At 38.3% G+C, this 15,928-nt stretch overlaps 1 protein-coding gene across 3 annotated transcripts in view; it reads left to right on the top strand.

Annotated features, from left to right (window-relative positions):
* The first annotated feature begins 353 nt into the window (after nt 1–353).
* Nucleotides 354–15,928, top strand: part of dtnbb (dystrobrevin, beta b) — a 34,047-nt gene continuing 18,472 nt past the window's right edge. For all 3 annotated transcript variants that reach the window (XM_035674288.1, XM_035674287.1, XM_035674289.1), the window contains exons 1-10: nt 354–578; nt 3,167–3,213; nt 4,793–4,860; nt 5,112–5,192; nt 5,336–5,549; nt 8,048–8,133; nt 8,499–8,653; nt 8,743–8,848; nt 9,399–9,565; nt 12,364–12,488. In XM_035674288.1, coding sequence (XP_035530181.1) covers nt 4,794–4,860; nt 5,112–5,192; nt 5,336–5,549; nt 8,048–8,133; nt 8,499–8,653; nt 8,743–8,848; nt 9,399–9,565; nt 12,364–12,488 — 1,001 coding nt within the window. In that variant the 5' untranslated portion in view covers nt 354–578; nt 3,167–3,213; nt 4,793. The remainder of the gene's footprint in view (nt 579–3,166; nt 3,214–4,792; nt 4,861–5,111; nt 5,193–5,335; nt 5,550–8,047; nt 8,134–8,498; nt 8,654–8,742; nt 8,849–9,398; nt 9,566–12,363; nt 12,489–15,928) is intronic.

The raw sequence follows: 15,928 nt of genomic DNA, 5'->3' as shown, positions 1-15,928 counted from the left end.
GGAATAGGCTACAGAATGGGGAAAACCTTCCACACAGACGCTTGTTTGTTGCATTATGGGAAATGTAGGATCCAGTGTATTTGAAGCTTGACTTATAAAGTCAGGCTACCTCATCCTCCTGCTGCTTTGATTGCGTTCATTGTTGTTGTTTTCTGACTTTATGAAAGCACAATAGCAAATAGCTGGAGTATCCCTTTAAATCAAATTTAATCTGCGTTTCTTGTTTTTTCTCCACTCTATTTTGAGGATCATAATTCAGAGTAGGAGCAGCAATAGTAGTAGTGCGCCTTTAACCAGCGTGCGTGCGCACATGCGTAAAGTATAGTAGGTGGCCGCGCATGGCATCTCCGTGCCTGCTTTTCCTTTCTGCTCTGCCGTCCTCTGCCGCTGGGTCGCTGATGATGCCGCGCAGAGCGGGGCGCTTGTACATTTCTGTGTGCGGCTACAACCGCAGTTCCCAAGATTGAAGTCGAATGAAACGGGAGAGGAGCTTGAAATACGATGATGGATCGTCCGAGCCGTTTCTCATCGCTCGGACAGCTGTAACGTCGGCGGACACACGCGTGGATTCATCAAAGGTGAGAGTGCGGCTGTGAATCACGGAGGAAATATCCTCCTTATTCACCCTGGACCACTTATCCTCCCCATCTGATGCTGCTGCTGCTGCTGCTGCCGATGATGATGATGATGATGGTGAAGCTCTAAACGCAACCTGCGTGATTTTCCCTCCGGTAAAAGGCCAGTTCCCTGCTATGCCTCTCATTCGGCTGCTGAGACACAGTGAGAATTGAAAAGATGCAGGATTGCCATTGTTTCTTATCCCAGTTTTTTTTTACGAGCATCACGACACACCATTCCCATTGCGGAAATAAGGTAAATAGGCAGTTAAATCAGCAATATGGCTGCGTTTGTGCCCTGCCGTCGCTCCAGAAGTGATTTATAAGTGCTGTAGGATTGCTCACGGTGAGAATTGAGGCTTGTAGAAACCGAGGAGTGAATGATATCAGCGGAAGGGAGGTACTGCAGTAACCGAGTCCTTATGTTGACTCGCGTCAAAGGATGTTGTCATTACCTCGAAGCTGAAGGTGCGGTTACAGTAAAATGCACCTTTACGGGCCTGTAATGAGAACCACACAGTCTCTCTGTGTCAAGAAAGGGCTGACATCAAAATAACTACGAGTTTATGGTTATTTATGGCCAAATGAGTGAATGTAATTGAGTAAAAATCCCACTGAATTCAGACCTTTATCACACTGATTATAGTCTGTGCCTCTGGATGTGCTCTGGTCTGTGGAATCATTTTGTCTATGAATTATTAAGAACTTGTCTCTGTTTCCTTATCTGACATGATATAATCAACTCATGTGTTAAGCTGTCATTTCCTGCCATGCACTGCTTACATTTTTTTCTGAAGATTGCCTGCCAATTCAAGGCCTTCAAGTTGCCTACTCATGAATTTCTGCAGTTACTTCACAGGCTGAATATTTACAATGAACCATTGTGTTATTTTGCTGACATGTGTCTGTTGGGTCTCCCACTGCATAGCAAACGTTTTTCTACCCTTTCCCCAAAAGTACAGCAGTGCTCCTCTAACACATCTATCCCTGAAAATGCACAAATACAGTGTGTGTTGCCCCATTCAGGACCCCATTTAATATGTAATTAGGCTGACCAAGTGTTTTCAAGTTGCCAAAATCGACCGTTAATCCTGAGTTATTGTCATGATTTGCCCACTGAGCTATAAAGAGCCATACGGCTGTCTTAAATCGCTGTTTAATGTAGCACCAAGTGGTTTATTGCAGTCGTACAAAGCAGCAATTATAATTAGAGCTGAAGCAAATAGTCAATTGATCGATAAGTCGCACAACAAAAAATGTTTTTTTATTAAACAATAATTTCAGTCAATACTCAAGCAAACATTATCTGGTTTCAACTTCTCAAACGTGAAGATTTTATGCATTTCTCCTTTTAATATAATATTTTGAGGGTCTTGGTCGAGACACTTAAAAGATGTCACCCTGAGCTCCTTGAAATAGTGATGGGCAGGGCTGCAACTAACAGTTATTTTCATTATGGATTAATCTTCCGGTTATTTTCTTGATTTATTAATTAATCAAAGACTTGTTTTGTTTATAAAATGTCAGAAAATAGTGAAAAATGCCCTTTATAACTCCCCAGAACCCAATGTGACGTCTTTAAACATCTTGTTTTTTTCCGATCAGTAGTCCAAAACCCAAATGTATTCAATTCACTATCATATATGACACAGAAAAGTATTCAGTTCTTACAGTTAGTTCAGTTAGTTCTTACAGGGCTTATTGTTTTTGATCAAGTGAGAAAAACATTATTTGATCAAGTAAATAATGATTTTAATACCTATTATTTTAAATTATATAAGAAATAATGATTAAATACCACTTAATTTCAGTAGATGGGGTCCTTTTAAAAACCTTCCCTGGTGCCTGTAACCTGTAATAAAAAACACTCAACACAAGCCAGAGTAGCAAGTTAATGACTGGAAAGAACTTCTGTCATAACGGGAGAGATCACCGTGAGAGTGTCTCTAAAACAAGGCTTCATGCGTAAGAAAAATCCCCAAAAATAGAGAAATTCTCCCTGTTTTTAAACTTCCTGAAGGTAGCAGAACCTTGGCCTCTTTGCTCACGCTCTGTTGGTCAGCTGATCCAAGCCCACAGTGAGTGAACGCACCCTGATGTGATCCAGACATGTTTTTGGGGTGCCGGGGTGTCCCGGTCCGAGGCCGTCCAGGGCTTCTTACTCATTGGCCAGCTGTGATGTACTCTGCGTCCGTCATCATTAAGTGGGTTCTTTGCTGCTCAGTCGGTGTCATTAGCCCACAGGATGCAGTCACTGCTGAGCAGCACGTCATGGAGAATTATAATTTGCACAGACCACGGGCACTGGAGTGCTCCCCAGCCAGCTCACCAATATCTCTACAGGAAGAGAGGGAGGGGAAACAAAAGCACAAATTGCGAGTTAATGAAGTCCTTGAAGGAGGGGGAGAGGGGAGGTGTTAATTACTTATTTAAAAGTCAACTACATTTTGTCAGCGAGGAATTGCTTATCTCTCACAGTAATGGTGACATCAAGTCGAAAAAGACACCCTCGCTAACTCTTTCAATATTGCTTTTTTCCCCCCCCGCAGGGTCGGTGTTTAGGGCTTCACTTTGTTTGACATTCAGCCAGCGACAGGTAAATATTTTTTAAATCTTTGAGAAATTAAATGTACAATGCTAAAATTATGTCTCATGACACAAGACTAGTGTATCTGTCATGTATGGGCTTAAAACTGATTTTCCCAGTATATTCTACTGCACACATATGTCAATAATATATTGATACTACTATTAAATACCTTCAATTGAAGCTTCAAAATAAAATGTTCACTGCTTAAGGAAAATAACACCTACTCTGAAGAAAAAACAACATTAAAATCCCTGATGACACTCTATGAACAATAGTATGAATGAAGGAATTGAACAAACTAAGGACACTTGTATTGTTTCAAAGGGAGTACTGTCGAGCACTATGTCAAAACAAAAATCAGACAATGAATCATTTTTGAAAGCACACAACAGAGCCGACACTGAAGTTAAAACAGGCGTCAGAACAAAAGTTAGAGTTTAAATTGTTCAATAGAAGTAGATTCTTTGATGTGAAAGAGATGAGTGTCCTTTTTGTTCCTCCTGCAGCAAAGTCTTCATACATACATATCATTTTTGTGGTGTTGATTTTAACGTTAAACACAGTTTGTCAACATGCAACATAAATAGTTTGACACACATATTGGCTTGGTTAAGGAATCATCCAGCACACAACCCCCCCATAAAACCACAACTTGTTGTTTGAACATTTTAGTTTTTTGTACGGATTAACTAAATGAGATATAACATGTTAATTAGCTAGCTTTAGTGGTGCTGTTGGTGCATTGTTTCCAGTCTTTATGCTAAGTTAAGCTAATCGGCTATTGGCTGTAGCTTCATATTACGTGTACAGACATATCAATCTTCTTATTAACTCCTGGCAAAAAAGCGAATAAAGCACATTTCCCAAAATGTTGAACTTTTGCTTTGGATAACAGTCACTTTTTTGTCAATATTACACCTTCTTAGTGGCCACCGAGCACCTGCACTGGTAGTGGCTTCCCACAACACTTTGCTGTATAACTGAGCCAAGATAGGTATAGTTTTGAATTTATAAAATAAGGATTTATCTCTGGTTTTCAGTGTCTTCATCTGTAATATTTCAGCGAGTGAATGAAACAAACTAAAAGATCAGTCTGATTATTAGGCTAGCTAGTCTTTAAAATCGGTTACATTTGGTGTAGTACTCAGAAAAACTAATCATTTCATCCCTATAGCGGTTTTCATCTTCTGATAAAAATCCAACTAAAGCCATATAATCTGTGCGTTTTACAGTTGGAATGATGACTAATACAGTCCTCGATGTACAGGGTAAATGAGAAAGATGAAAGAACGTACTGTGTCCTCTGGTATACCCACATTCAGGAGCTCTCATGTACAATATAGCTGACCACATAACACATACACACATAACCAGATCCTCTATATCATATTCATGTCTTGTCTTCCCACAAAAATTATAACTCATAGTCTGGAACATTTTCTTCGGTTGCACTAGTAATAAATCATTCTCATTTTCAGGGTATGTGATTGATTTTGGACAATGAAAAGAGCTGTGTGTTGCATTTGTGGACATGCTCCTGTCTGTATAGTAAGCATTGCATGCTCTGCTGTTTGATGTGCCACAGAATGATCGAGGAAGGCAGTAAACGAGGCAAGGCCATGGTGGAGAAGAGGCAGCTCTTCATGGAAATGAGTGAGTGGAGTCGACTGAGAGAAAATCTCTTTTCACTATTCATAGTCAGCTGTGGCTCATGTAATTCTTTGACTGGCTCCAAGTTGCACAGGAGATACGTGGTGCCTCACACTTACAGTATAATTCCTCCCACGCAAAGACAGTGATAGTGTTTGAATGTACCATCAGTAAGCCCGATTGTGTTTGGAAAAAACATGTATTTCATTAAACTGGACAGGCATAGCATTAATCTGAGATATTTTGCTTTGCAGGAGCTCAGAACTTCGATGTAATCAGACTGTCGACTTACAGGACTGCCTGCAAACTCCGGTTTGTGCAAAAGAGATGCAACCGTAAGAGCATGTAGATTCTTAAAGATTTTCCTCTCTTTTCAACTGTGATGACACTGTGTAACCAATAGAAACATTTGTTCCAACATGAATACTGACTTAATTGATCACGGTCTGTCTGTGACTCTCCCCCTCCCCCCTCACAGTTCATCTGGTGGATGTCTGGAACATGATCGAAGCCTTTCGTGACAACGGGCTCAACACACTGGACCACAACGCTGAGATCAATGTGTCGCGGCTGGAGACTATCCTGTCTTCCATCTACTACCAGCTCAACAAGCGGTTGCCCACCACCCACCAGATCAATGTGGAGCAGTCCATCGGCCTGCTGCTCAACTTCATGGTGGCCACCTACGACAGGTATGGGTCAGGTGATCAGTGCAGAGGAGCACTGCATTCAGTGAACTATATACACATTTTAGAGTAGTGGTTCCCAACCTTTTTACCTTGTGACACTATTTATCTATATGGGTGGTTTTCAATAAACTTTAGAGTCCTGAAGTTAACAAATCGTTAAAAAAACATAATTGACCGTTTACTGGTCTGGTATCACCGGTAGCTTATGGTGGCTTTTACAATGTGCAGTATTCTCCTATTTTGGCCACAGTGGCAAAAATCAGAAAAATGATTATGTCTTGCATTAAACATTTTCACATTAACAACTATGTGGGAAAAAAACAGACAACTAACATACATTACAGGTAGTGTTTTGAATAAAATAATAATACTAATAACAATAATTACTTGGCTGCTCTGCTTTGCTTCTCTCCCTCTTAAAGTATAGTAAAATTAAATATCTTTGAGTTTTGGACTACTGGTCAGACAAAAACGACACATCTTAAGACAAATCTTTTGTTTGAATTGTGATTTATTTACTATTTTCTAATATGTATGAAGACTAATTCACAGCCCTGCTCTGAATGAAAATACTGTCACAGGACATTGTTTGTTTTCCTTATGATTAGTACCAGATTACATAGTTTTTGCTTTCCAGGAAACTTGTTGGAAATTGTTTTTAAATTACAGACCTATAAAATAAATCGTTAGCATTTTATTTCCCAACACAAATGTTTAAATGCTGTTTTAAAGTCCACTGCGCGCTGCCAGGAGTGAAATTCTGGTATAAAAAAAAAAAATGCTGAATCCTTTGTTTAACACAGTGTCAAATACTGGAATCAGCTAAAACAATACTGTCCATGTGTCCCACAATTGCCAGAAAAATACGCAGCACATGACCTCATTGTCCTCAATTGTAGCTGTGGCCCAAACAATCCATCCAGCCAGGTTTTAGGTCTCAGAAATCTTGGCAATAAGCTGACAAATGTTGGAACCAATACAGATCTGAAGCATCCTTGGTGATGTTTTACTGTATTATGATCCCTTCTGTTAATGTCTGCTCTGTGCTTTACAGGCCCCAGACAGTGTGCATCCCGGAGTACAGAGGTTTATTATTGACCGTAAAGCTCTCTCTCATTATTGTACCTTGTGTGCTCAAATTGATTGGCTGCCTGCCCTGTCCATTCATTGACCCATTCAATTGCTTTACTTTTATCTGTAAGGCCATTCTGGTCCCGCTCCGTTATTATTCATGCTGCCGTATCTCTGGGAAACTTTGTGGAAATGACTGTCTGCGATCACAGGAAGCAGTTTTGCTATCTGTCCCTGCGGTCCAAACTGAATTAGGGAGAGGAGCTTTCATGTACTCTGTTACCTCTGCTCGGAAGCCAGAGCTAAATGAATCTGAAATGAAAGAGCTGGTCTCTCTTGGCGAATTAAAAAGATTTTAAAGGGTCTTGACGCAGCCTAATAATGACTTGGATATTCCGTGTTAATCTGAGATTTAAGGTTTAGTTCATGATTTTTGACATGTTGATGCAACATAGGTGCATTGATATGTTTCAGTTGTATTCTGGCAAATGCATTGCTGTATGTTGTGTTTATCATGGTGCACATCTCACCTCATCATCATTTTCTCTGTTTTCATCTCAAATTTATAATCTTAGCAGAATTCTCAGGTTAAATTAACAAAATAAAATAATATACATATTTTATTAAAGCACCTCAGTGTAACTTTACTGTGGCTACAGGTTACAGTTGTGGGATAGTATTATATTATCTATTACCTTCATTACATACATAGGGTGACAGTACAAGCAAGAAGAGTTTTCAGCTAACTGACAAAGCAAACATTAGCAACCAAAAGCTACTGGTCATACCAGAGCAAGTAAGGCTGTAGTGGCAAAGCCAGTCGGTGTATTGCAGTGGTGGAAAGTAACTAAGTACATTTAGTCCAGTAAAAGTAGTACTTTGTATATGGTACTACATCTCAGAGGCAACTTAAATATATTGGTCTGACAGCTTTTTCGGATCACCGTTTTTCATATTCTTCTTGTCTAGTGAAAATCATATATTTTCAGATTTGCTGATTCAGAATTTTTCTGATAAACTGAAAGATGAAATGTTCCTGTATTGAGCGGAGAAAATCCTCCTACATCTTAAGAAAATTAAACATGCCATTTTTCTGAACTCACGAAAGGTTGACTTGTAAGAGATACATGGTTCTCACAGCACAGCAACACTACAAACATAAAATAATATAATAGAATATGATGGATTGCTGTCGATTAAACTACCCGAACAGTATATAAAGTTGTTAAAATTAGCACAACGTTAAACATCTACAGCAGTAAAATGCAACATACACACACGACTGGTGTATTGAATTGAACAAAGGTGCATTTTACTGCTTATGAATTCAACTTCTCATTTCTAAAATGATGTTATTTAAAACTTTAAAAAGTCACATAGTACTGTCCTGTCACTTTAATACACCAGTGAACCTTTCTCTCTGCTTGCAGTGAAAGCCATGGGAAGCTGACAGTTTTCTCAATGAAAGCCATGCTGGCAACAATGTGTGGAGGGAAAATTGTGGACAAACTACGCTGTGAGTACACATCCCATCACTTTACACATATCAAGTCAGAACATATATATGTGAACGAGCAGCATTGTAAAATCAGCTTTAATCATTTGTGCCTAATTTTCTAAAATCAGATGTCATGGCTACCTGAATGTATCTGGGTTTCCTGAGACAGCAACTACCTTCATGTAGTTGCTTGAGTTAAGCACACAGGGGCACTGTTGGAACATGTATACAGAGCAGAATTAATTTGCTTTAGCTGTGCACATTTTAACTCTGCCGAGTAAGTGGACTGTGGATCAATAATATACATCTACAGAAATGTCAAATGCCTGTTTTGCCCTCTGTTTTTGGTAAGAATAATAAGTCTGACATTTCCCCTCTCTCAGATATTTTCTCACAGATCTCTGACTCAAGTGGAGTCATGATGTTTGCAAAGTTCGATCAGTTCCTCCGGGAGGTGCTGAAACTCCCCACAGCCGTGTTTGAGGGTCCTTCTTTTGGCTACACGGAGCATTCAGTGCGGACGTGCTTCCCTCAGCAGGTATGAGGAGGTTCTTCTTTTTCTTCCTCTTCTTCTTTTCAACATTTACTCTTCTTGTTTAATGCATGCATGTGTGTGTTTGTATCTAGAAGAAGATCATGCTGAACACGTTTTTGGATGTGTTGATGGCAGACCCTCCCCCTCAATGCCTCGTATGGCTACCACTCATGCACCGACTTGCTAATGTTGAAAATGGTAAGATCTGAACTCTCAACTGTTTATTTTTACACTGTACATCCACGCTGGAATTTGCATTAAAAGTAGTTAGCATGCAAACAAAGAGACAGCTAAAAATGTCATGGATAAAAATACATTCAGTTTCTGTACCGCCAAGTGGTCATACAAATAAGAACTTGACCAGAGAAAGAAATAAAGGAGCAATGATAATTCCTGGATTACTATATGAAACATGAACATGAAATTTTTTATGTAAATCATAATGTTATAACATCCAATTTGAAATAATTTCAAATGAAAACATTTGGACCATAGGGGTCTTACAGGGCATCTTCTGATGCTATTCATTCTTAATTAAAAGTACAGATGTATTATCAGCTAAAAGTGGTAGTGTTTCCACAACCTTGTTTCATTGATTTTAAGGGGAATCTGACCAAATCTTATGTAATTATATTTGTAAAATACATGTAATGCAGTAAAAAGTACAATATTTCCTTCTGGCTTTTTGTTAGTAACTCCATAAGTAAAGATGTCTCTTACGGAAAATCCCTCTATTGTTGTTTTTCAGTCTTCCATCCGGTGGAATGTTCCTATTGCCGGAGCGAGAGCATGATGGGTTTCCGGTATCGGTGCCAACAGTGCCATGGCTACCAGCTCTGTCAGAGCTGCTTCTGGCGTGGCCATGCCAATGGTCCCCATAGCAACCAGCACCAGATGAAGGAGCACTCATCTTGGGTAAGGCAAAGCCCTGATAACATATAATTTTACATTGTGTTGTTCCCTTTTCTAAACAATCCAAAAGTCAATATCCGTGTGAAAGAGTGGAATGATTTTACAGCATAGCAGACTATTCAGCCGTCTCCCTATATTTCCTGTCCTTTCAAAACAATCCAAGAGGGATTTTATGGGGTTTTACTCATTTTGAAAAATTAAATTGTATTGATTGAATTTGCTGCGTTGCCACATTCCCCCAAAGCGCAATCATTATGTTATAAATCGAAACAAGGGAAGTCACAGGCGCTGGATCCCAAATCCAATTCCAATCCCACTCAGTTTTTTCACAGAAAAGAATGAGTGTTCATAAAGCCTTAGGACTTGGATAACATGCATGAGTGCATGAAACAGTCTGTAATATGAAAAACCATTTATAACACTTATCACGAAGGTTAGGTGTATGAATCTGTTCTGGATGTTTTCCTACTTCTGTGACAAATTGGTGTAAATTGTATGTTTATGAAACATATCTGTGATGTTGTTCACTACATTTCATTTGGTTTCCAGTGCAACAACCACCTGTAGTGTTTCGTTTGTGTATCTGGCAGCATTTTCCACCTGTCACTATTCTGATTACTGGTAGTGTGACTGGTCATTTCTCTAGCTGTGACAGAAAAAATGGCTGCTCATTCAGGAGGGAGACCAGTGCTGGGTCTGCTACTTAACACACTACTCTGTCTTTTTGTGTGTGTCCGTATTGTAAGGGTAAATGGCAATTTTATTCATTAGGTCAGGTAATTTCAAAGATCTCAAAACCTTCTCAAAAATCCACACAAAAGGATAAAAAATGTCTGTGTGTGTGAATTATTATTCCAAAAAATTCCACAATTCAATATTTTTGCTTTGTTAGATGTTTTAAAGAGCAGTTTTTTGAGATCTAAATGACTTATAGGTATAAAAAAGTTTAGGAGTGGCTCCAGTAGATCACCTCAACCGAACAGCCCCTCACTAGGCTGCAATGGCTGCAACATAATCTTGGAGTGAAATCTTGAGGTGAAATGTGCCTGTCACGGTACGTCCACTAAAAGTGCTCGTTTTTTGCCACTGACAGGCTCAGATTAAAGAAATAGATTTAAAGGGTTGTTAAAACACCAGAGTCACACAAACAAACTCAGAGACTGAGGCAGTGGTAGACCAGCAACTCCCATGTTCTGCGAGGTAAAATTGCTTTTTTTGTCAAAGAAGTCTTGTGGCTTTGAAGAGAGCAATATAACAGCTTCAGCTCCCCGTTGGAATGGGCTGTCTGAAAAGGGATATCTCTGTAGGAATCCTTTCCATAATGTTGTCAGATGCTTAGAATAACAATCTGAGCCAGTCAGTGGCAAAAACAAGCACTTGTAGTGGACAGGCACATTTGCCCCAAGGTCTACATTGCAGCCTGGTTAGTGGTAGCCAATTTCCAAAACCATGTGTACCTATTAGTCATTTAGACCCCAAGCTATCTAAAAATAGGGCACAGGTTTAAAAATACCGGAATTACCCTTTAATTACAGTAGTGCAAAACTACAGCTTTAATTGATGTTTTTGCACACATGCATTTCTACTATTTTGGATGCAGCTCATTTGTAGAAGCAATCTGGAATAAATGCTCAGTTGCCACTTTATTATGTACACCTAGCTAAAAATAATGCAGTCTAATATGACAGTCCTGCATTAAATCCTACCTTCGTGAAGGTTAAAGTGTTCAGTTATGCAGTGGCCATTGAACGTTTGTTTTAGTCACATTAAAGGATTTTTATTTTTTATAATACCAGATGTCCATTCACCTAATAAAGACAGTTCTCCCTAAAAATAGTTGTGTTAAAGTCTTTAAAACTGGAAGTAAAAGTTTTACTTTCTTTCTTCACTTTCCTAAATTAGTGCACATGCTACACTGATCATCCTGCCTTAGGGAACTGCTATCCCGAAGCCTAACCTTACCTACAATGAATTCATTAGTTTGTGTTTTAGTTTGTGTTTCACTGGAGTGTTAAATGAAAAAACTTATTTCAAAGACTTTATTACCCTGCTGAAGAATTAAATTCTGGTCAGATTTGACAGATTTGACACTGAAATTGGTGATAATAATAATCAGTGATAATAATACTGTATGTAAAAGTACAGTTTCAAAAATTCTATCTATTATTGTATGGTATGTTGTATTGTATGCCAGTTTTAAATTTGTAAATAGCATTCAAATTGAAATTAGGACTAGGAAACTGGATTAAAGGTATGTTTAATCTATGACACCTAATTCAAATCCTTCAAACCTGATTAAACCCAAATTTGATGTATATGCTATTGTTGTCTATGCGCAGTATATTTAACCTTTAAGTCGGAGATACTGTTTGGTTGTTTGCTGTTGCGTTAATTTCTAAGGTCACACAACCAACAGTCCAAATGGATGCAGGATACACGAGGCAGCCATCATGCATACGTGAACATGTTGTTAAAAGCAAGTATATCTCCGGCCTTACACAACAAACTCTGTAATGTCTTCAGTTGGCCATATGACATGAAGGCAGAATAATGGACTCATGCGTTTTGGGACTGCAAGGCAGCCAACAAAACTGCATGTGAAGTAGCAGATACAAGCACTTACTGAATATGCACAAACTACTGCTGATCCACACTTTTGACACAGTAAACAAACAGTTGACCTACTTATGTAAATTACTTCTGAAACAGCTTAAAGCTGTTTCTACTATTCCAACACGATGACAGCAGTGGATCCAACAAGCAAGGTGACAGATACTTTGTTTGTCCTGCCCTTCTCACAGAAGTCTCCGGCCAAAAAGCTGAGCCACGCAATCAGTAAATCTCTAGGCTGCGTCCCCATCGGAGAGCCGCCGCATCCTGTGTTCCCCGAGCAGGCTGAGAGACCACAGGAACTCACCCATACTGTGTAAGTGCCATACCCAAAGCATTTGTTACCGCTCTTTGTGTCATTAATGAGGGAAACCCAACTGATTTGCTGATTAACAGCACAGCAGGGCCCAGTGTGCTCACGATCTATAGTCTGTTCTTGTCATGTAACTGCCTCCATCTTTCCCATTTCACTATCACTACATGACTGATAGAGTCCCAATCTCGCTAAAATGTCAAGCCCATGATTAACATGGAAATGGTGATATACTATATGGGTCAGCCGTTAACAGCACAGTCGTCCTCCTCAGTCTGTTGGCAATGAAACAGGGACGTTGGTATAAATCTCACACTCCAGGCTTTGAGGCTTCTGGAAATCATTACAGGAAATGCATTATATTCTGCTGCTGTCTTAAACCCCACACACTCATTTACATTTCAGTTGAAAAATAGTACGATTTCCATAATCAATTCCACCGCCGAGATACATCTGCAGTAGTCAACATCAGTATGGTCACTTCATATTTTTCTCATCATTGTTTCGCCGAGACTCTGACGCTTTTGGCCTCCATCAAGACAAAATCTAATAATGTTTCAGATTTAAAAAAAAGTGATTTATGATTTTGCTTGTTCATGGCATTAATAAGTTCACAGAATAAATCTCTCAACTTTCTAATTTGAGTTTTCAAACATATCTCATGGCACATTTCATAACAAAATCCTGCTTCATATTCCAGTCACGACCATAAACCTAAGCTGTCTCTATATGCTTTTGCTCCTGGCAAGTGTCAGTGAGTAATTGATAGTGAGCTACACGATGGGTGAAAAACTAGCTCAGTGAATGCCAAGGAAAATAGACACAACGTAAATGCATCAACATGATTTCCTGTTTTAGTGCCTGATAGAACCATCCTCTCTTAATCGGGCCTCACATCCAGGCTCTGCCCACTGGCAGGAGGATTTTTCTGCATTGTGCCCAAACTTATGCATTTAAGATGAAGTTTACATTTGCATAAATTTACAATTCATCACAACCTGAATTGTTTTCCTCCAGCTGAGAGATGAGGTGATTGGATTAGCCTGCGTGGTATAGGCTGTGTAGCATGAAATTACATCAAGTAGATTAATATTGATTAAAATAAAATTTGTGGCTAAACTACTTTGGATTATGTCTCTCCAGTGCCCTCAGCAAGCAGTAATCCATGTCGGTTTTTGGTTGTTGTTGGTTTTTTTTTTACGATTTTGATTATTTCAGATGATGGAAGCCCAGAGAATATTGAGTTCTGTCCATTTGGGGCTCTTGGTTATATTGGATTTTATTGCACAAAGGCCTTTTATTGTAATTCTTTTCCTCAGAATGATTTTTCCATGAACCAAAGGGTCCAGTTTGAAGTCTTTTAGTGACTCATTTATTCAAGAACTGTATGTCATTTTGAGTATTTCCATTTTATGCTACTTAATACTTATACTACCCTATATCTCTGAAGGAAATATTGTACTTTTTACTCCACTACATTCAGACATAGTTACTACCTTTCAGATTTTACAGTAAAAAAATATGTAATAATCTTATGACATACAATGTATTGCAAAAGCTAGTGTCTAGTTTGGGCATAGACATTTATCCTTTAAACTTCTCAAAAGGTTTCATTTGAATAACTTGTTGAAGCACAATCAGGTCAAATGATCCAATTTTGCAGAAAAAGAAAAGATTATACATAAGCAAAAAAAATCCTACAGATTTGTGTCACAGAATTTTGTTTTTCTTCTTTCCTGTCCCATTAATAGTCCCTCAAAGAGCCTGTATCCAGAAAGATCCAGTGGCATACAGGTTTATGGAAATGTATCCAGATCTGTATATAATATCGTATCATATCATATAAAAATAAAAATATAATATAATTGATATATCTTCTGGATAAGGACAGTATATGTCCCTTGTATACTATACTATTTTTCAGCTTTTATTCCAGCAACCCCCTTTGGTCACAACATAATTAAAATTAAATTAAAATTAAATTAAAAGTTTGTTAACTTTATACAAAGTAGTTAAAAATAGCTTTACCTCAACCAACTACAACTGTAAAATGCAGCTTACACAGTGATGCCCAAGCATTAACAATCTAGTACAGAAATATAATATTATTCCATGCACAGGTGATATTTATCTACAGAAAAAGTACTTTTACTTCAGATACTTGAATTTTTCTGTTAATTATTGTGGTGGAAGTTTGACCAAATAAAGGAAAACCAACAAAGAGAAATTTGTCTTTGTATATTTATTTAGCTTCTGCGCAGAAGGACCGAAACCAGCTAAGCGACAGTCAGCGACTGCCGAGGAATCGATGCTGTGTGCATCCTTACCAGGGTTTTTATATGCATGAGAACAAAGAGTCAATAATTACATTAAAGGAAAAGGATATACATCAAAGTGAGAAAAATGCATTTCCAAATGAAGACCCGCTCCTGTCTTAGACCAAATTAGATAGAAATTTGATGTACAGGCCAGTCTATATTTCAACTTTACATCACATAGATGTGGTCATTGTATTCATTTAGTTCATTTACAGTTCAGCAGACATGTGCATCATATAAATGTGGTCATTGTATTAAGAAAGTCAGTTCAAATGCAGTACAGCGGAAATGGAGCCAATCATACTTTCTACAGAACAGTGTAACACAAAGAATCACAGTTCATACAAAGGTTATTCACTAAATGCTAATTTTTCCCTCTACAATTCTAATATGCTTATAGGAAGAATTTTGAATTGTAGTTGTTGTAGGTACTTACTTGAGTAAATGGTCTGAATATTTATATATATTGATATGTATTAATATATATACAGTATATGTATATAATCTCTGTGAGATCTCTAAAATGGAAGTTTTGAGGTAGAAATTCCAGGAACTTCTTGTTATGTTCTCCTTTAAGAATTTAATGAACAAAGTGCATTCTCATGCTCTCGCAGATGGCATTTCAAGGTTGGTGGCACTATGGTGTGTGTGTATGTGTTCACTGACTTTTAGGATAATGGATGTGACTGTTGACCCCTGAGACTTGTTTGTATGTCTCTTCGTCTCTATTGTTAAGTTTGACGCAGGGAAGGTATTTACCAAAAGTCCCCGTCTTTGACGATGGAAAAAGGTCTATTTTTGGTTCAAGAAGCATTTATGTTTTTTATCTGTGTGTGGTGATCAAGTAGCAGCTCTCATCAACCGTGCCATGAAAAGATGTTTTTTTAAACCTGACAACCATTCAAAATATGTATTCATCAGTGACTGCTATTCTCAATTTTGGTTCAGATTTAATGCTTCCATATTTATAACTGTGCATGTCTTTGAACTGCAGAATATATTGTTGACAAATCATATCCAAAGAGATGCCAGAGAGTCTATTTTTTATAGACACAGGTCAAAATATCCAGATTTAATTTTTTATTAGTTAGGAATGTGACACATATTTTGAGATTATAACATTTA

Source organism: Morone saxatilis, unplaced genomic scaffold, assembly GCF_004916995.1.
Source record: "Morone saxatilis isolate NCDOM2014 unplaced genomic scaffold, NCSU_SB_2.0 Contig3, whole genome shotgun sequence".
NCBI classification, from domain to species: domain Eukaryota; kingdom Metazoa; phylum Chordata; class Actinopteri; family Moronidae; genus Morone; species Morone saxatilis.
The sequence above is the reverse complement of the archived record's forward strand: the minus strand, read 5'-3'. Positions and strand labels throughout refer to the sequence as shown.